We start from the raw sequence: 16,236 nt of genomic DNA on the forward strand, positions 1-16,236 counted from the left end.
TGTCTTACATGGAATACAAATATTGCTCCAAATAATTAAAACTAGTTTACCTATGAGTAAGGATATAGTTTCTAAACGAAATAAACACCATCCCTGAATACAAAACATTAATACTTCACACTAAATGATTAGGGCAGAGATGTATCATTAGTAAACTTGAACAAATAAATAGAATACAAATTATATGATTTTGAAACTGCAACAACAGTGATGAAAGGTTATAGTCACAAGGCAATTATTATGTATTATACGCTATTTTAAATTTAAGTTGGTTAACTTATTTACTGTGTCAGATCCATGAGAAAGTGATAATATTAACCTTATTTTGCCATGTAGAAAGAGACACAAAATAGTAATTCATTAAAAAAAAATCCATGTTGCTCTTTTAGTAAAAGATCAGGAATTCTAGCCCAGGTAGTTTGTATTCAGGATCTACTGAATGCCACGCCAGCAGCAGCAGATACTAAAGTCAATCTATGAACTTCTGTCATCGTTCCTGAATGGATTGTCATTGAACTAGCTTGAGCCCAAACAGAGTTAGAGTGGGAAGAAGGATTGACGCATAAGAGGTAGGATGTGAGCCAGCTCTGATTTGGCCTCTGTTCAGAGTCGTTTTTGGTCCCTCCCCTCTTTCCAGAGCTGAGAGTGGTTGTTTGATTATGCAAAGTATACTTTGATTTACAGGACTCCATCCTGACCTTATTCTTTTTTGTCAGAAGCTTTAGATTTTAGCTTAAATTCATGAACAAAACAACTCAGTATTTCTTAATATACTCATTTCAAAATGTTGAACACTATTACTCAGGTTGTGTTGATTAATTGCAATGTGATTTGTTGTATTTTTGTGTCATTAATGCATCTTGAAGACCAATTACAAATAAAGAAAGTGATCTTTATTCTGTACTACAATGGAGAGAACATTTTGGTGCTGAGATTGAAAACTGTTTGGGCCAAGTATTTAGGCAATGAGCTGTTCTATCTGGTTCATCACTGACATTTTTACTTTGAGATATTTAATGAAAGAATTGCACAGTTTTTGGTATCCAATAACTCAATCAGTATACCCCATCATATTAAACACTAAGAAATGGCAGGATTAATGGTAAAAAATAGGGCACATGAGTTGTAATAATGGATTGAGACTCCTCACACAGACCTCATGGTTTTTTATTCTATACCTTACAATGTTATTCAATAGAAAGGCTTAGAATTTCATGGATTATTTAGAAAGTTATTTGTGGGAAAGATGTTTTGTATACTAAAAAATTTTGGTATTATATGTCATAAGTAATAATGACATTTTATGCATGTTTAGGACTATAGTTTACCTTGGAGAACAGAATTCAGGTGGTTTGTTCATATCCATTAAGACAAATCAGAGAGAAATTTACTAAAGAAATATATCTAAGATGATAAATGAAGGTATGGCAAAGGTAAAGTTGTGACCTCTTGAGCAAAGATGAACTGGCGTTGGCAACTCTGACAGCCGCTCATGGAAGTAAGTTTGAGTGGAGAAAGCATCATTGACACTGGCGACACTGAGTTTGATGAAGCTGGAAATGAAGCTTACTGAGTTAACACCCATTCATTTATAAACCAGAAAGCGGTTTTTGTAGTTTTGCAAAAGTCCTTTGTATATTCATATCGCAGCTTTGACTATTAGATGATGTCAGTGCCTTTTGGACAGAAACACTTCTTTTTTTTTATTGGAAGTTTTCTGCCAAGAAAACAATCGCACTCCCTCTAAAGACTAGGTTTTTAAATCCAGAGCATTTGTTGATGCTGTCTCATCCGTGAAGCAGGAATGTTACCTACCTTACAGCACTTCTTGGTAAGGCTTTTTAAAAGTCTGTATGTATTAAGTCCCGATGCCTACAATGCCTACACATTGAAATCCTCACTAAACATTGGGTGTTATTACCTAACTGTCTTTGGATACCTGAAGCCTCAAGATACTGGGCAACAGGTAAGCCTTCTTGGGTGAGTGAATGAAACTGCATGTGCACGTCCAAACTATAAGAGGTAAGGCTTTGGAGGACATTTTTTTCTTAGCAGTTTGCAGACAGCAGCAGATATTACGGCGCTCTGCTCAGGGTCTGTGCTTGTTGCAAAGAAAGCTCCCCATGTGTTGGAAGCTTGGCAGGCAATCAGTTCTAATTCCTTTTATGTCCACTTTCTTTCATTTTTCTCCTACCGTGCACAAAGACCACTGCGTCAGTTTCTCTAGTCTATCTCTCACTGTCTATGCAGGCACGCACGCACACGCACGCACACACACACACACACACACACACACACCCCTTCCCTCAACATGCGCACACACATGCATTCACACTCGTTTCATTTTGTTTAGTTTGAATCCTCAAAGGATTCGAGGAGCAGGCTGAACGCAGCTGCTCTGTTTTCCCTGGTTAAATTGGCAGTTTCCCACTGTGTAGAGTTGCTAGGAGAAGGTGAATAAGTGTGATTACAGCATCCCTTGATGGACATACTCTCTCAGTAACAACCTGTGGAGCCCTGGGGTCTGTCTTCTGTGTGGCTCTATGTGTTATCTTTCTCTCTGCTTGTCATTATTATTGGCTGCTTGTGTTGGCTGGGGAGGGGATCATGCTCTGTTTGAAAGTGTCGCTTCTAGGTTCATTAAGAGACAAAAGCCTTGGTGTTTAGACAGGCACTTTCTTCTCAGGGCGGTGCTGCTGGTACCACTTCCGACCATCTGTTTTCATATTACAGCCTGCCTTCCTTCAGTTGCTAGGGAGGAATTCAGCTTCGTGGGGAGCGCGAAAGTCATTCACGTTTCTCTTGTGCATCATCGGGCTTGTAAACTGTAGGAATTCTGATGTGCTTCTGTGCACGCCGCAGTGACAGATGAGCTGCTTGGGGGACAGCCTGAGCAGTCGGTCAGTAGTACAGTAGCAGCTCACATGTGCGGATCGCTCCTGTGAGGTCAGAGCATCCGTTTATACCGCTGTCTGCTTGAGGGGGGGGGGGTGATGTGAGCAGAGGCTTTGCCTGTCAAAGTCGACCGCAGCTCTGGCAGGGGCTTCTCTCAGCTTTGCGCCTCGGAACTGTTTTGATAGATAGGAGATGCTACTGTGTGACGCTTGAGATTTGTCGTGGACTGAGGACTGCCTGTTCTCGCGGCTGAAACTGACTGTAACTGTATTGCCCTAGGAACATCAACATGGGGTCCACTGATTCGGACATCGATGACCTGGAAAACGCCACTTACAAGTATCTCATTGGAGAACAGACAGAGAAGATGTGGCAACGCCTGAAAGGAATGTGAGTAAGCTCTCTGCTCGGTCTTATGCTCGGTTATGCTTCCTCCCCTCTCCCCCAACAAAACCTGACCATTAGCGTGAGTAAGTGTGGCTGCTCACCTGACCATTGACGTGGGTAATTGTGGGTGCTTACCTGACCATTTTGACATGAGTAACAGTGAGTGCTTGCGACTTTGGGATTTAGTGTTTCCTTTGCAAAAATTTTCTCTCGGAAACTAAAATGTGCCCATCCCAGCTACCAACTTGTTGAAAGCAAAGAGTTTTTCCTGTACCTGTGTGTTTTGTGTAAAGTAAGGTGTGACTCTGAGAAATCACTGCCCGGTTTTCTCTCTGGGGCTTTTGGTCCCCATTGTGTGTGCTGTTTAGACGTGCCTTTGGAAATGTAGAGAAGGGTCGGAGGAAGGCTGCTTGCTGGGTCCTTCCTCACGAAAATAATCTGTCTTCGGTAGGGAGAGCGAGGATAAGATGGAGATGTCTTTCTTCAGGAAACAAAGACAGGATTAAGATAACAATAAACAACTTCAGCCCCACCGTGCTTATTTTTTGCTGGTTAAACTAATATTTTAATAAAGAAATTGTCTATGTGGTAAAACAGTAAAAAAAAAAAGAAACAAAAGAGCATATCAAATGTATTGAAGCTTTGGTTTAAGCTAACCAGTTCAGTTCATCTAAGTACAGAATCGCTTCCAGAGTACTGACCAGGGCTCTTAACAGCACAGATCGGGATGTGGAATTATACTGAGCATGGCTTGTAATTACCTGAATCAACTTTGATTCCCGTGTTATCACCTTGATCTCCACCTCCAGCTCCATCCCCTCTGATGTGCGTGAGTTCTGACCAGAGTTCCAGCAAAGCATTGCTTTGCTTTAATCATATCACAGTTGTAAAATATGACCTAACATTTGGATAAAAATATTAATATTTATCAGCCATTGGGATTTCTTTAGTGCATTTGCGTATCTCAAAATTCGGTGGAGCATTAGCTCTACAAAGACAGCTGAAGGACTCCAATGCTTCCTGGCCAGGAGGCTGCATAGGATTCCTGTTTTTAATGCTGGTGCACGTTCCCATAGTGTTTCACCAAAGGCGGTATATGAATAAGCCTGATGTCACTGCTCTTATAAAGAATAACTACATTGAACTTTGCTTAGAAGTCCAAATCCTCGTGACTTTTCTCCTTTTGGACATCCTGAATTTTGCCTGTATATGTAAGCTGTGCTCTCAGTGTCTTATACAGTTTCCATGACTTGAAACAATCCACGGGACTGCAGTGTCTAGTATAAGAACACACCAATAATGCAAACAACAGTTAGCAGAGAATAACTTTTTATGAGGGAGGCCATGTTTACAGCATGTGAATAAAATAGAAAAATCTGTTGTCAAGAGCCATCAGGGATTTAGAAGGCAGATTCTCTAGAGAAACAAATAATCCTGCTGAAACAGAAAGCAGTTCACAAATTAATTAGCATAGATGCAAATTAAGCATTAGTAGTCATCAGATGATTTGTGCTCTAACCTAATGAGTGGATGAACAGCTGCACTGGGAAGCTGTAACTGAGATCACAACCTATTTTCGATTCTTCCTGACAGGACAGGATGTTTTGTTTGCTCCGGGTAGATTGTATTTCCATAGTTACGCTAATGCATAAAGATGCATGGTGGCGACTTCATGCATATAACTACAAACAATTAGAAGATTGATTTTGCGTGGACCCAGCATTTTAGAGGAAAGTTATCTGACTTTTCACTTTATCATTAGATGCCAGTTTCCGAGGAGGGTGATGTGGTCCCTCAACAGCAGAGCTTCATGAGTGGGCAGTAGAGTGTGTGTGTGTATGTGTGTGTGTGTGTGTGTGATCTATTACTTTGGAACTATAGCTACATAGAATTAATGATCTCTAGTCAATTTGGTTTTTAAAAAACCATTCTTACCTATTGAAGCGACTCTCTTCTATATTGAAGCAGGAGGAAATTTGCATTTTGGTTCTATCACTTTGCCTTGTACTTTGACTTAAGACATTTTCAGTATTCTGGGCTCAGGCTTGTCGAAGCAAAAAAGCTCCGAGTTTCAAATCTGCATGACTAATGACAAGCAAATGGTTTAATTATGGTCTTTTGTGTAGTCTGTACTCGGAGTGCAGTGATGCTCAGGACTCCCCATCCCCCTGATGAAATGCCTCTCATCTTTAAAACGCAATTCTGATTCAAGTAGAATTTCACCTCATTAGCATTGCTCCTAAGATTGCACTTTTAAGTGTTTGCAGTGGTAATCCTGGTATGCTCGGGATGCTAGCACACATTTGTAAAATGATTTTCTTATTGTTGATTAAATAGACTGAGCATTGGGTATTAGATAGTTATTTGGAAATGATTATATTCTATTACCCCCAACTTTAGGAACTCATGGATGTTTTTCAGCATGCTATCTATTTTTAATTTAGCTTATACTATGTATATTTTAAGGTTAAATTCAAGTGGAGATTAAAACAGGTGAAATGTTTATCCATGCAACATGAAAAACAAAACCCTCTGTTGACAGATACTTGGACAGTTTTTATAGGGATTTTTATATAGTATAATATTTTAGACACGCACACAAATATTGCTGTGTAGCCCAGATTGCCCTCAAATTTTCCTGCCTCATTCTCTCTAGTATTTGGAGTCCAGGCGTATAACACCACATACCTGGTTTGTGCACTTCTTGGAGTAGGTAGAAATAATTTAAGAATTTTGTAACACATGTGGAAAACATTACTAATCTAAATTAAGTGTCATTCTCTCTAGACCACTCGGCTCATTTCTTCCATTGGTCTCTTTAGTGAGTTTGGTGTCCGTGCGGGTGTGTGCAAGTGTGTGAACGCAGACACGTGCACACGCACACGGACACCCGAGGTCACTGTTCTTGTGGTCCTCACTCACTCTTTCTCAGCTCATGTTGTGAGATAGGGTCTCTCACTGAACTTGGAGCTTCACTGGCTGATGAGCAAACCACCTGGATCCCACTTAGCCCAGCCTCCCCAGTGCCAGGACAATAGGCCGCCGTGCCCCTGTCTTTTCCCGCTGGGGGAAACGGTCAAGCGTAGGACCTGTGTTTACCTGGCAAGTACATTACCAGTACACTCGTCTCCCAACCCTCATCCTTCAATCTTTCTAAGTCTTTTTCATGTAATATTTGAAAAACCATAAAAGCTCATGCGACTCCCAGTCTCTCAGACCTTTTGGGAGCAGAGGTGAAATAGTTTCCTATCCCCGTTCTCATAAAGGCCTCCGGGCCTCATGCTTCTGATTTTCTGGTCAGCGTTATTTTCACCATTTCCAATTCATTTGTTACCGCTTGCTCATCGTCTTTGATTGTGGGAATATTAGCAACAACTGTGACACCGGGTCCTTCATAAACTGTAATTTGAAATCATCATATCCTTATCCATAAGTTATCAATAGCTTAGGACTCAAAACAGTTTTCTACTTTTTATTCCATTTCGCCAACAGCTTCAGCTCCTTGTGCGGAAGTTCCCTGTGGCTCCGAGGCTCAGCTGAGTCTTACAGATTAAGGGCAGTTTTCTACCCACACAGGCTTGGTTTCTGTCTGAAAAGTTGATTTGAAAGTTTTATGTTCTTTCAGCTTGTGGTACTTTTTAAAAAATCAGAAATAATGCTTTTTCGTGTCTTGATCCTAAAGTCTCTTCCTTGTCCACTGGTACCCACAACTGTGCTGTGCATAGGTAGCGACATTGATACTGCTTTTTTCTTGTGGTGCTGCTGTCTCAAGAATTCAGCCCGAGTGGTAAAAACATTTCCAGAACCTTGGTCAAGTAAAGTTTTCAGTGAAAATCATGTGAAGTTGTCAGAGCAACCACCCCAATGTCTTCTTCCACTGTGCACTGTGTTCCAGCAGACATGACGAGAATCTGAACTCCTCAAAACCAGCAACTCGGCAAAAATTAAACGCTCACCACTTCATAGGACAATGTTTCTGGCTCCTTCAGGCCATACGAGTGTAGGGTTAGGATCAGCAGGGTTTCAAACATCTTTTCATGGCAGATTTCCGATGTTTTCTGTGTTGCCACACATCTCTCCCGTCTTCGCGAATGTCTCCATATTCAGATGTGGAATTGTGAGCGTGGTGAAACTGAAGAGCATTCAGCCAAGCCTCTCCTACCTCTCGCTTTTACGGTAAAGGTCAATTATCAGCAGCGAAGATGACTTGTAGCGAGGTGGGGAGTGGCTGAGAGCAGAAGAACCCCATCACTCATTCCTCACTGCCAGCTCACGCGCTTGCTAAAGGCTGTCTGATGCGCAGTGCTCGCGGGAATCTGCCAGGGCTCCATTTCGAAGATCTAACAGCAGTGCATATTTAAACTAGGCAAAGATTGTAACTGGGAAGAGGAACCAGCAGCACATTCCTGAACTGGAATTCTACTTGAAGATAAAATGGCTTCATAGACAAGAAGAAAGAAAAAAGATCCTTTAAATCTCCCGCTTACACCCGTTACAGCTCCACCTGTTCGCACTCGAAGGGTCAGCAGCAGCATCCACAGGGTCTCAGGGTCTCTGTGTGCCTGTTTGGTGTGAGGAGTTCCCTTTCATGCCTCCCGTTTCTGGCTCCCTCCCAAGCAGATCTGAGGCTGACTCCAAGAAAGGCTGCATAGCGCTTTTATTAATTTTAATAAGCCTCTTTTTTCAGGCAGCCCAGGTTGCTCTTGCTCACCTGACTTTAAAAGGGCAGTTTCCATATAGTGAGCCCACAGTGTTCCTGCATTTGGTAGTCAGCAAAGACCAGAAAGACAAGACTGTGTCCTGAAGAACCCAGGCTATTCCTTCATCAGGAACATGACCATCTAGAGAAATACTCAGCATCTCGGCTTGAATTTTACTTGTACAGAAAATTCTTGCAGACTTTCCATATTAGGCTGGCTTGGGTTTATAAAATAACCTAAACTTCATTTGCCATCCTGAAATCTACCTTCTCATAGGGACCACAGCTTTTGGGTTTAATTACCAAGTTCACTTTCCTTGTTTTGTGTTTTGGATTCCCTGAACCCAGCACAGTATTGACTCTAAGTAGGAAATGACAAAATAAAGCCAGATTGCTTAATACAAAGTTGGAGATGGAGACAAAATTTACAGTTGGAATAGGGATGGAGAAGATAGAAGTTAGCAAAGTACACTTTCCATGTATTAGTTGCTAGAACTGTGAATATATAATATGTTCGTTGTCTTGTATTTTCTTATAAATGCGTCTAAGAGATAAGTCTCCCAAATTAGTTAGTCAAGTATCTGGTGAAGCATAAATTTGAGCATAGGTATACTTGGCCTGAAAGATTATATTCATTTTTTTCTTCTAAAACAAACAACTCGCCTAACAAAGACATTCTCAGAAGAGTTATCCAGAAACATCACCAGAAAAGGATGTACAAAGGTGCTTCTACGACAGTCCCCAGATTTCATGGTAGATGGGCTAGGTCTCACCACAGGTCCACACATTTCCCAATCTCTAGTACGTGTGAGTGTTACTTTACCTAAAAAGCAAGAGTAAGGCATTATACACGGTTAAGGTTTCCAAATAATGAATTCTTAAATAGGTCTCTTTTCCCGAATTAGCCGCGTGAATCCCATGTGGTCATAGAACCCCTTGGCAATAAAATTGAGACAGAGGAGGGGACACTGAGAGAAGGGCTGGCTTGGGAATCCCTGCATCTGACACAGACAAAGCAGGCCAGGTGCCAAGGAACATGGGGATCTCACGAAAGTAGAACACAAAGCCTTCCTGAGTCTTCAGGAAGAATGTAGTCTTGCTAATACAGCGAAAACTGATGTCAGATTTATGACATTCCAAATACAAGACAATGGAACCTGTGTAGTGTTTAAGATACTAGTGATAGATTTGTTACAGTGGCAGCAAGAAACTAAACTGTATCTCCTATACAAAAAACTAAACTGTATCTTCTATACAAGAATAACACCCCTTAATAATTTGAGCATTCTTCTCCTTTCCTTTTCCGCACTCCTTACCAGCCATGCACAGTTAACCCTTAGAGGTGTAGAACAATGGCCCACGATCCGTTGGAACTGGGCAGTCTTGACCTTTGCCACCAAATGGCCCCAAGAGTCTCTATCCTGTCTGGCTTACATGCCCAAACCATCAGTGTCTTGCAACGTTTTAATGTGAGGATATACAGTACATTAAATATACAAGTGTTATAAGAGAATATTTACACACTTCTTGGGGATTGTTAATAAATCTGCCCTTGTTCTTACATTGTTAAGCCTGCAACTATTTGATGGAATCATCAAGTGGATTGCTTTAAAAATTCATATTTTAGCCATCAGTCTAACTTGGTTTGGAGAAAAATCACCTCACAAGTCTTACTTTGGAGCACATATTTAAAGTCGTAAACCTCAGTTTGGATATAACATTTTGCTATTGTCTATGGAATAAAATACTTTCGTCAGGAGTAAGATGGCAATCTGTTATTTCTTACACTATCTGCCAGGCGACACGAACACATTATTAATTTCTCTGAGCTTCACTTTTCTTAGCTGTAACATTCACTTACTCATTCAGTAAATGTCCAGTCTCTTTCTATGCAAGGTTCATGTTAGACACGGGCTTATTTTTAGTGGAGGAAACAAACACCAGACAACGAGAAGAGGAATTAAACAAACCAAGTTAGCCTATGGTAAGAAACAGCCTAGGAACTTGAACCCAAGTTCCTTTAGGAAGGACTTTGGATGATCATGGATGGTTTCTCTCAGGGGACTTTCCAAGTGAAACAGAGAAAAAGTGCTACCTAGGATGTTAGGATGTGAGAGGACCAAATAAAGGCTGAAGTCCAGTATCTGGTGAGGGATGGATTTCAGAGTCCGGTCGATGGAGATCAAAATGTAAGTTTTAATGTAGTAAAACTTTCATTGGCCTTGCTGTACAGCTTAATGTGTCAGAGGGTCTCTGACTGCTTCTCCCTCCCCAAATACAGACCATGATAATCTCCCTCCTAAATTTACCTCCCAACTTGGAACAGATGAAACTTCACTTTCTCCAAGGGCGGATTTCTTCTCTACTCACTGAGAGGGAAAACTCTGTCTCCAAGTCCAGCTGTGTCCATGATTCTTGGGCCAAACAGGTGCTCCTACTCATTGCAAAGCAGGGAAGAGGCCCAGGAAGCATCACCACTGAAACAGGCTTCAGCAAAGAGGAAAAGACTTGGACCGAATGCTTTCATACCCTGAAGTCAAGGTAACAACAACTACATGAAGTATGTGACTGCAGCATAGCTCCTACATGATGCACAGAAGGCCTTTAAGACACTGTAACCATCAATACTCCCACAGCACTCAACCTTCAAGGCAGGGCATCCCTACAACTCACTTGCTCTATGATCTTCTCTAGGTCGATCTATTTTACAATATGTTAGTTTTCTCAAACATAAACTGGAAATAACTCCTATCGTACAGATGTTGAAGAATTTAAATTAATCAATAATTATAAATTCATTTAATAGTATCTAATATTCCACAAACTTTAGCAGTTAAATTATTGTTGTTAATTTTGCATATTGAACCAGATTTTTTTTTGAGGTAATTGGCACTATGTGATACAGGCTGCCTTGGAACTTGCAATATTCCTATCTGTGTATACTAAGTACTGAGATTACAGGCATGTGTCATTATGTATGGTTCCAAAATCCTGCACTTTGAAAGGTACTTTTGCTACCAGAATCAGTAGACAGACCAAGGTGGTCAATATAAGAAAACTTTCTCTTAGCCTAGTGGACTCTCATAGGAGTTTCTCAGTTTCTTTCTCCCAGTCTGCTAAACTTTAAACTTGAAGGACTTGTCTTCCCTTGAGTCTGAAGCTGGGAGGTCTCAGGGAGAAGGGGCTAGCCTTGAGAGTTTCATTAAGAGAAGAATGTATTGATGGTTTCAACTTCTCTTGTTTTTTATAGTGGAGTTTGGTCCTCTCCGGTCATGTACAGCTACAGGCTAGACAGATTTCCTGTGGTACTGGTTTGCAGAGGGTTGACTTCTTTTCGATAGGTGTGATGTCCCAAGACCACCTCTTTGCTGACACATTTGATAAAACATCACAAAACCATTATGCTTCTAGATTTTGTCCTGTACTGTGTTCCTGCCAGCTAGTCAAGTGTTAGGTATGGTTAACTACAGTTGAGGGAGTAAAGATGGAGGCTGGGGAGATGGCTAAAATGTGGTTAAAAGCTTTGGCCAAGCAAACATGAGACCCATAGTTTGAAGCATTGGACCCTACATCCAGTGCTAGGTTGGAATGAATGGTATCCACTTGCAAGCCCAGCCTTGGAAGGTGGAGAGGTGGATCCTAGAAGCAAACTGTAGTGAGAATAGTCATGTCAGAGAATTCTGGGTTTAACTGAGGGACCCAGACTCAATGAACAAGGTTAAAAAGCAGTAGAGAACGGTTCCCACGTCAGTCTTGAGCCGCCATATGCATGTACCCACACATGCGTGTACTCACACACACAAACATACACACACATAAAGAAACACAAATACACATGCAAACACACATGCAAACATACACACACACAGAAACACAAATACACATGCAAACACACATGCAAACATACACACACACAGAAACACAAATACACATGCAAACACACATGCAAACATACACACACATACAGAAACACAAATACACATGCAAACACACATGCAAACATACACACACATACAGAAACACAAATGAAACCAAAGGACACAAAAAATGCTAATAAGTCCTTACAAGTTTAAAAATGAAGCTTCATGTTTTGGTTTCTCCTTTAAGCTATACTCTCTTGAAGCTATTTAAAGATTTATTTTATATTGTATAAAATATTAAAAGATAGGTTTTTACTAAATAGGCCTTGCATGCTCAAGGATGCAGATAATTTTCTTTTGTAGGCGAAATTTTGGTATTTATAGCTCCTCAAATAAATTCATAATGGACCATGAAAAACTTTTTGATATTTATAGCTCCTCTAATAAATTCGTAATGGGTCATGAGAAATGAGTTAGTTTCTAGGTATGGAAGTTTTCAGGAGAAGGAAAATAGATCTTGATTAAACTGTGGATGAGGGCTGGAAGGTGACTCACTCAGAAAGTGCTGGCACAGGAAGGATGAGGTCTTGGGGACAATCCTCATGAGCATGCTAACCAAGGAACACTCCTGAAACAGGTCCCAGATAATTCTGATGAAAACCAAAATAAATTCACCAGGAAAGACACAGTGTGCTGATTCTCTTCTGACTGACTTAAAACTAAGTTCAAGAGCAAGATGAGGAGAAAGTATACAACTTCAGGGTTGATCCCACTTCTGAGTAAAGTATCTCAAAACCACCTCAGAGTTGAATTATAGAAATAATCATACTTAGAAAGTTTTTGTGCCTTCCACTTTTATATTTTAAAAAGATTTTCATTGTGACATGTTCATGTTTGTATGACACGTTCCCTCAAATATACATGCTACATCGAGCACACTCTGAAATGGTTTTCTTCTGATATATGTGTCTCAAAATAATCATCTACAGTTTTGTTTTTCCACTGAGAAACTGTCCCCAAGCATGGCCACCTGACTACTGTTTCATGGTTGGTAGGGAAAAAGCCAGGGTCCCAGGTCCATACTTAGTCCATTTAACACTGACGTACGTGCTTCAGCTCAACACCCAAGACACACCAGGAATTAGTTCTCCTGTTTGAGCTTTTCTGCAATCTGTTATCTGTTTGCCTAACTCTGCATACTTGAGAGTTAAGACTCTAACGGGAGGCAGCTCTTGGTTTACACTTTCTAGATGGCAGAAATTCTCCTACTTGTCCCTCATCCCAGGACATGCATTGTCACTAGCTCTTCAGTTGATTGACTTAAACCATAATCCTTGTTAGCATCTCTAAAGGAATTTGACTATTACAAAAACTGTTGATCCTCAGAGTTTGGACCTTTGCAGTATTACTTCAATTTTCTTGACTCCATCCCCCGACAGTGGAAAGAAAAAGCACAGAATATTTTATTTGCCAATGAGGATATAGCTATGATTCTGAAGATAAAAAACACTTAATTTACGTATATTTATTCATATATATACTCATGTGTATATGGTAACCCTTTTTTGTTATGAAAGATTTTAAGCTTGTGGTAGCAGTCTTCCTTTGAGTGAAGTAGGCTGTATTTCCCCACTTTGCTTAGGTCCGAAAAATTAACTTAATGGAGTTTATTTTATTTTACTTTACTTTCAAAAACAAATAGAAATCACATCCTTCCCCAGGCTGTTTGGAGGTGGGTACTATCCAGACTAAAGAGATCCCTTCTTCATTTCAGAATATTCCAATTTTCCAGCACCTCTCACTCTTTCCAACATGAAAAACATGTGTATTTTTGATATGTGTGCATTATTTTGATATAGACGCTTTATTGTCCAGCAAAGTTCTGCTTTAATATCTGAGACTCTCCCGCAAGCCTCTGTTCTCCAGAAATCTTCCCAAGTTCTTTACTCTAGGGGTCCAATTTGTTCGTGGTTTTCTGCATCCATTCTCTTGGATCCCCTCTCCCTCTTGGTTATGCAATGTGCCTTGGCCAAGAGGACCTTATCAAATGTGATGTAAGAAAAGGCAGGGAAGGACCTATTCATTGGGGCTAATCTCACGCGAAGCTCTCCCATGCCTCACTGCAGCAGGTGAAGAAGTCTGATCAAGATGGACACAAAGAGGAAATACTTACCACTCAGGAGAAGACCCTTTGTTTCTACCAGACGTGTAGGTGAAGAGAGCTTGGACTAGCAGACTTCACAATTGCATGGGGATAGTAACAGGCTCATTCTTCAGGAGCAATACTGTTTGCCTAGTTTATACACACTTACACTCTGTTTTTTTGCCTCTAAGATTTTTTTATGTCATTTTATGGTTTCAACAGATTCTTCTATGTGTACTGTTTTGATATCATCATCTATAATATATATTATGTATATATATATATGTGTGTGTGTGTGTGTGTGTGTAAACAGTTAGTAAACATTTCAGAGATTAGAAATGTAAAAAGTATGGAGATGTTCTTTTATAGAAAAATCAGTCTAGTGAAATTCCTCCTATGTTGTGTTAACCAAGAGCAACATAAATGCCGTGTATCCACTTACAGCATTTCTTACAAAGCCTGCCCACTTGGCGGCCTGTGTATTGAAACTGTATTGTCGCTAGATTTAGTGAACAAATGAGGGTTCCTATCAAATAGAAATAAGACACAGAATAAGGCAGGAAAGCTACACAGTTGTGTAAAAGGAGATGGTTCATATCTCGTTACCCTCACAACAGGGACTAGCAAGGCCAGAACTTTCTGCCTATCCTGTTGCCCTGACAACAGGTTGTACAGGACCTGGGAAGGCCCACTCGCTAGTATTTTAGGTCTCTACTTTGAAAGCACAAAGTAAAAGGACCAAGTGGAGTTGTATCTTATTCCTCTTAACAACACAGTTCTAATTCTCAAACTACTTCATTATAAGATTGTCTTTCCAGATGAGAAAGAGGTTGAAAAATCATAACCTCAATTTTTGTATTCATGAGTGCAGAAACCTTTGCTAATTTTTGGTTGATTCAAGGGAGCATTGGTAAGAAAAACTGAGGAGGGAATAAAAAATGAACACAGAGAAGAGGCTGTGGGAATCAGCATGGGGGTTCCCCCATCTGAGAGCTGGAGTTGGTCGGCCACATTAGCCAGGCTCTGCTTGGTCTGAGAGACATTGAAATGAGTCATTTGCTCTCTGGAAACCTCCATTTCCTTTCAATTAACGCATAACCAAACATCATAACATGAAGCAAGATTGTACATTTCTATTATCAGCATATTTCTCAATTTGGTAAAAATTTTCTCACTTTTCATTCACATTCAGCATTAAATTTCTTTCCTCACTCATTGCGTCTATGTAGAGTCGATAAGAAGGCAATCTGGTCGATTCTTTTTCCTGTTCCTTTTTCTTTGTTTCGTGGGTAGTGGGTTTCAGCATGTAAAGGAAATATCATTTAGCTTTATCTTTGGCTCTTCCTTATTTATGGCTTATGTAAAACAGTTCCTTTTAAAACTGACCTATGTGTTTAATTTTGATTACTACTGATTTCTGTAAATACAGGCAGGACATTAGTTCAGTGGTACAGCAATAGTTTTAAGTTTTACACTGAACCAGAAGTCTTACTTGGTAAATTCTTCTCTCAAAAAGCAGGAAGCTGGTTTGATGGAAAAAAGATTTTTCTAGTTTAATTAGAAACTTAATATAGATGGTAAGGAGAGTTATCTGTGGAAAAACACTATCAAGTTAGGGCTGAATTTTGGAAAGAGCAGGCAGGGAAGTTGGGTCTTTAAATGTCCTCATGACATGAGAATCGGAGAGATATTGCTGATCACCAGAAACTAGATGGGCAAATGCTCCAGGTCCCTTAGAGCCCTTCCTGTTTCATCATCATTGCTCACGCAAATAGTATTGTTCACAGTTGTTAGTCTGCTTGCCAGATAATCCTTCACCTTCGCTTTGAGGCAAAGCAGCAGAAAGAGTATCTCCTGCACCATGTGATGTCCCGAGTGCCTGGCCCAGCAGACATCATAAAGTAAGAATCCAAAAATGATTCATAGCTGAACTAGACAGCCACGAGAAATCACATGAGCTCAGGCCGAAAGGTCAGGTGTACGGAGCATCCTTGAGCTGCTTCTGTAGAAAGGAAGAGAACAGAGTCCCAGAGAAGCCTCCCCGGCGACAAGTCACTGGGGATGTGACCTTAGCACATACATAACGATAGAAGCCCAAACGATATCATATTCCGAGGAGTCACTGTCTACAGATGAGTTCTTGTAAAGGGTGAGAATAGATCCACGGAGTGCTCACATGCTGGGCCTGGCACAGAAATCTACAAATGGCAGTGCTTCGTGTGAGTGACATCTTGGTACAGCTGTATGGAAGG

The 16,236-nt window shown here is 40.5% G+C and overlaps 1 protein-coding gene across 5 annotated transcripts in view; it reads left to right on the top strand.

Moving 5' to 3' along the window:
- Positions 1-2,346: 2,346 nt before the first annotated feature.
- Pde1a (phosphodiesterase 1A) overlaps positions 2,347-16,236 on the top strand; it is a 230,855-nt gene continuing 216,965 nt past the window's right edge. For 2 of the 5 annotated variants that reach the window (XM_075984748.1, XM_075984751.1), the window contains exons 1-2: positions 2,725-2,900; positions 3,175-3,285. In XM_075984748.1, coding sequence (XP_075840863.1) covers positions 2,869-2,900; positions 3,175-3,285 — 143 coding nt within the window. In that variant the 5' untranslated portion in view covers positions 2,725-2,868. Of the gene's footprint in view, positions 2,523-2,638; positions 2,947-3,174; positions 3,286-16,236 lie in introns of those variants that run through there. The other 3 variants (XM_075984750.1, XM_075984749.1, XM_075984754.1) reach the window with 3 other exon arrangements.

The sequence above is a fragment of the Microtus pennsylvanicus genome, chromosome 9 (genome assembly GCF_037038515.1).
Source record: "Microtus pennsylvanicus isolate mMicPen1 chromosome 9, mMicPen1.hap1, whole genome shotgun sequence".
NCBI lineage: Eukaryota > Metazoa > Chordata > Mammalia > Rodentia > Cricetidae > Microtus > Microtus pennsylvanicus.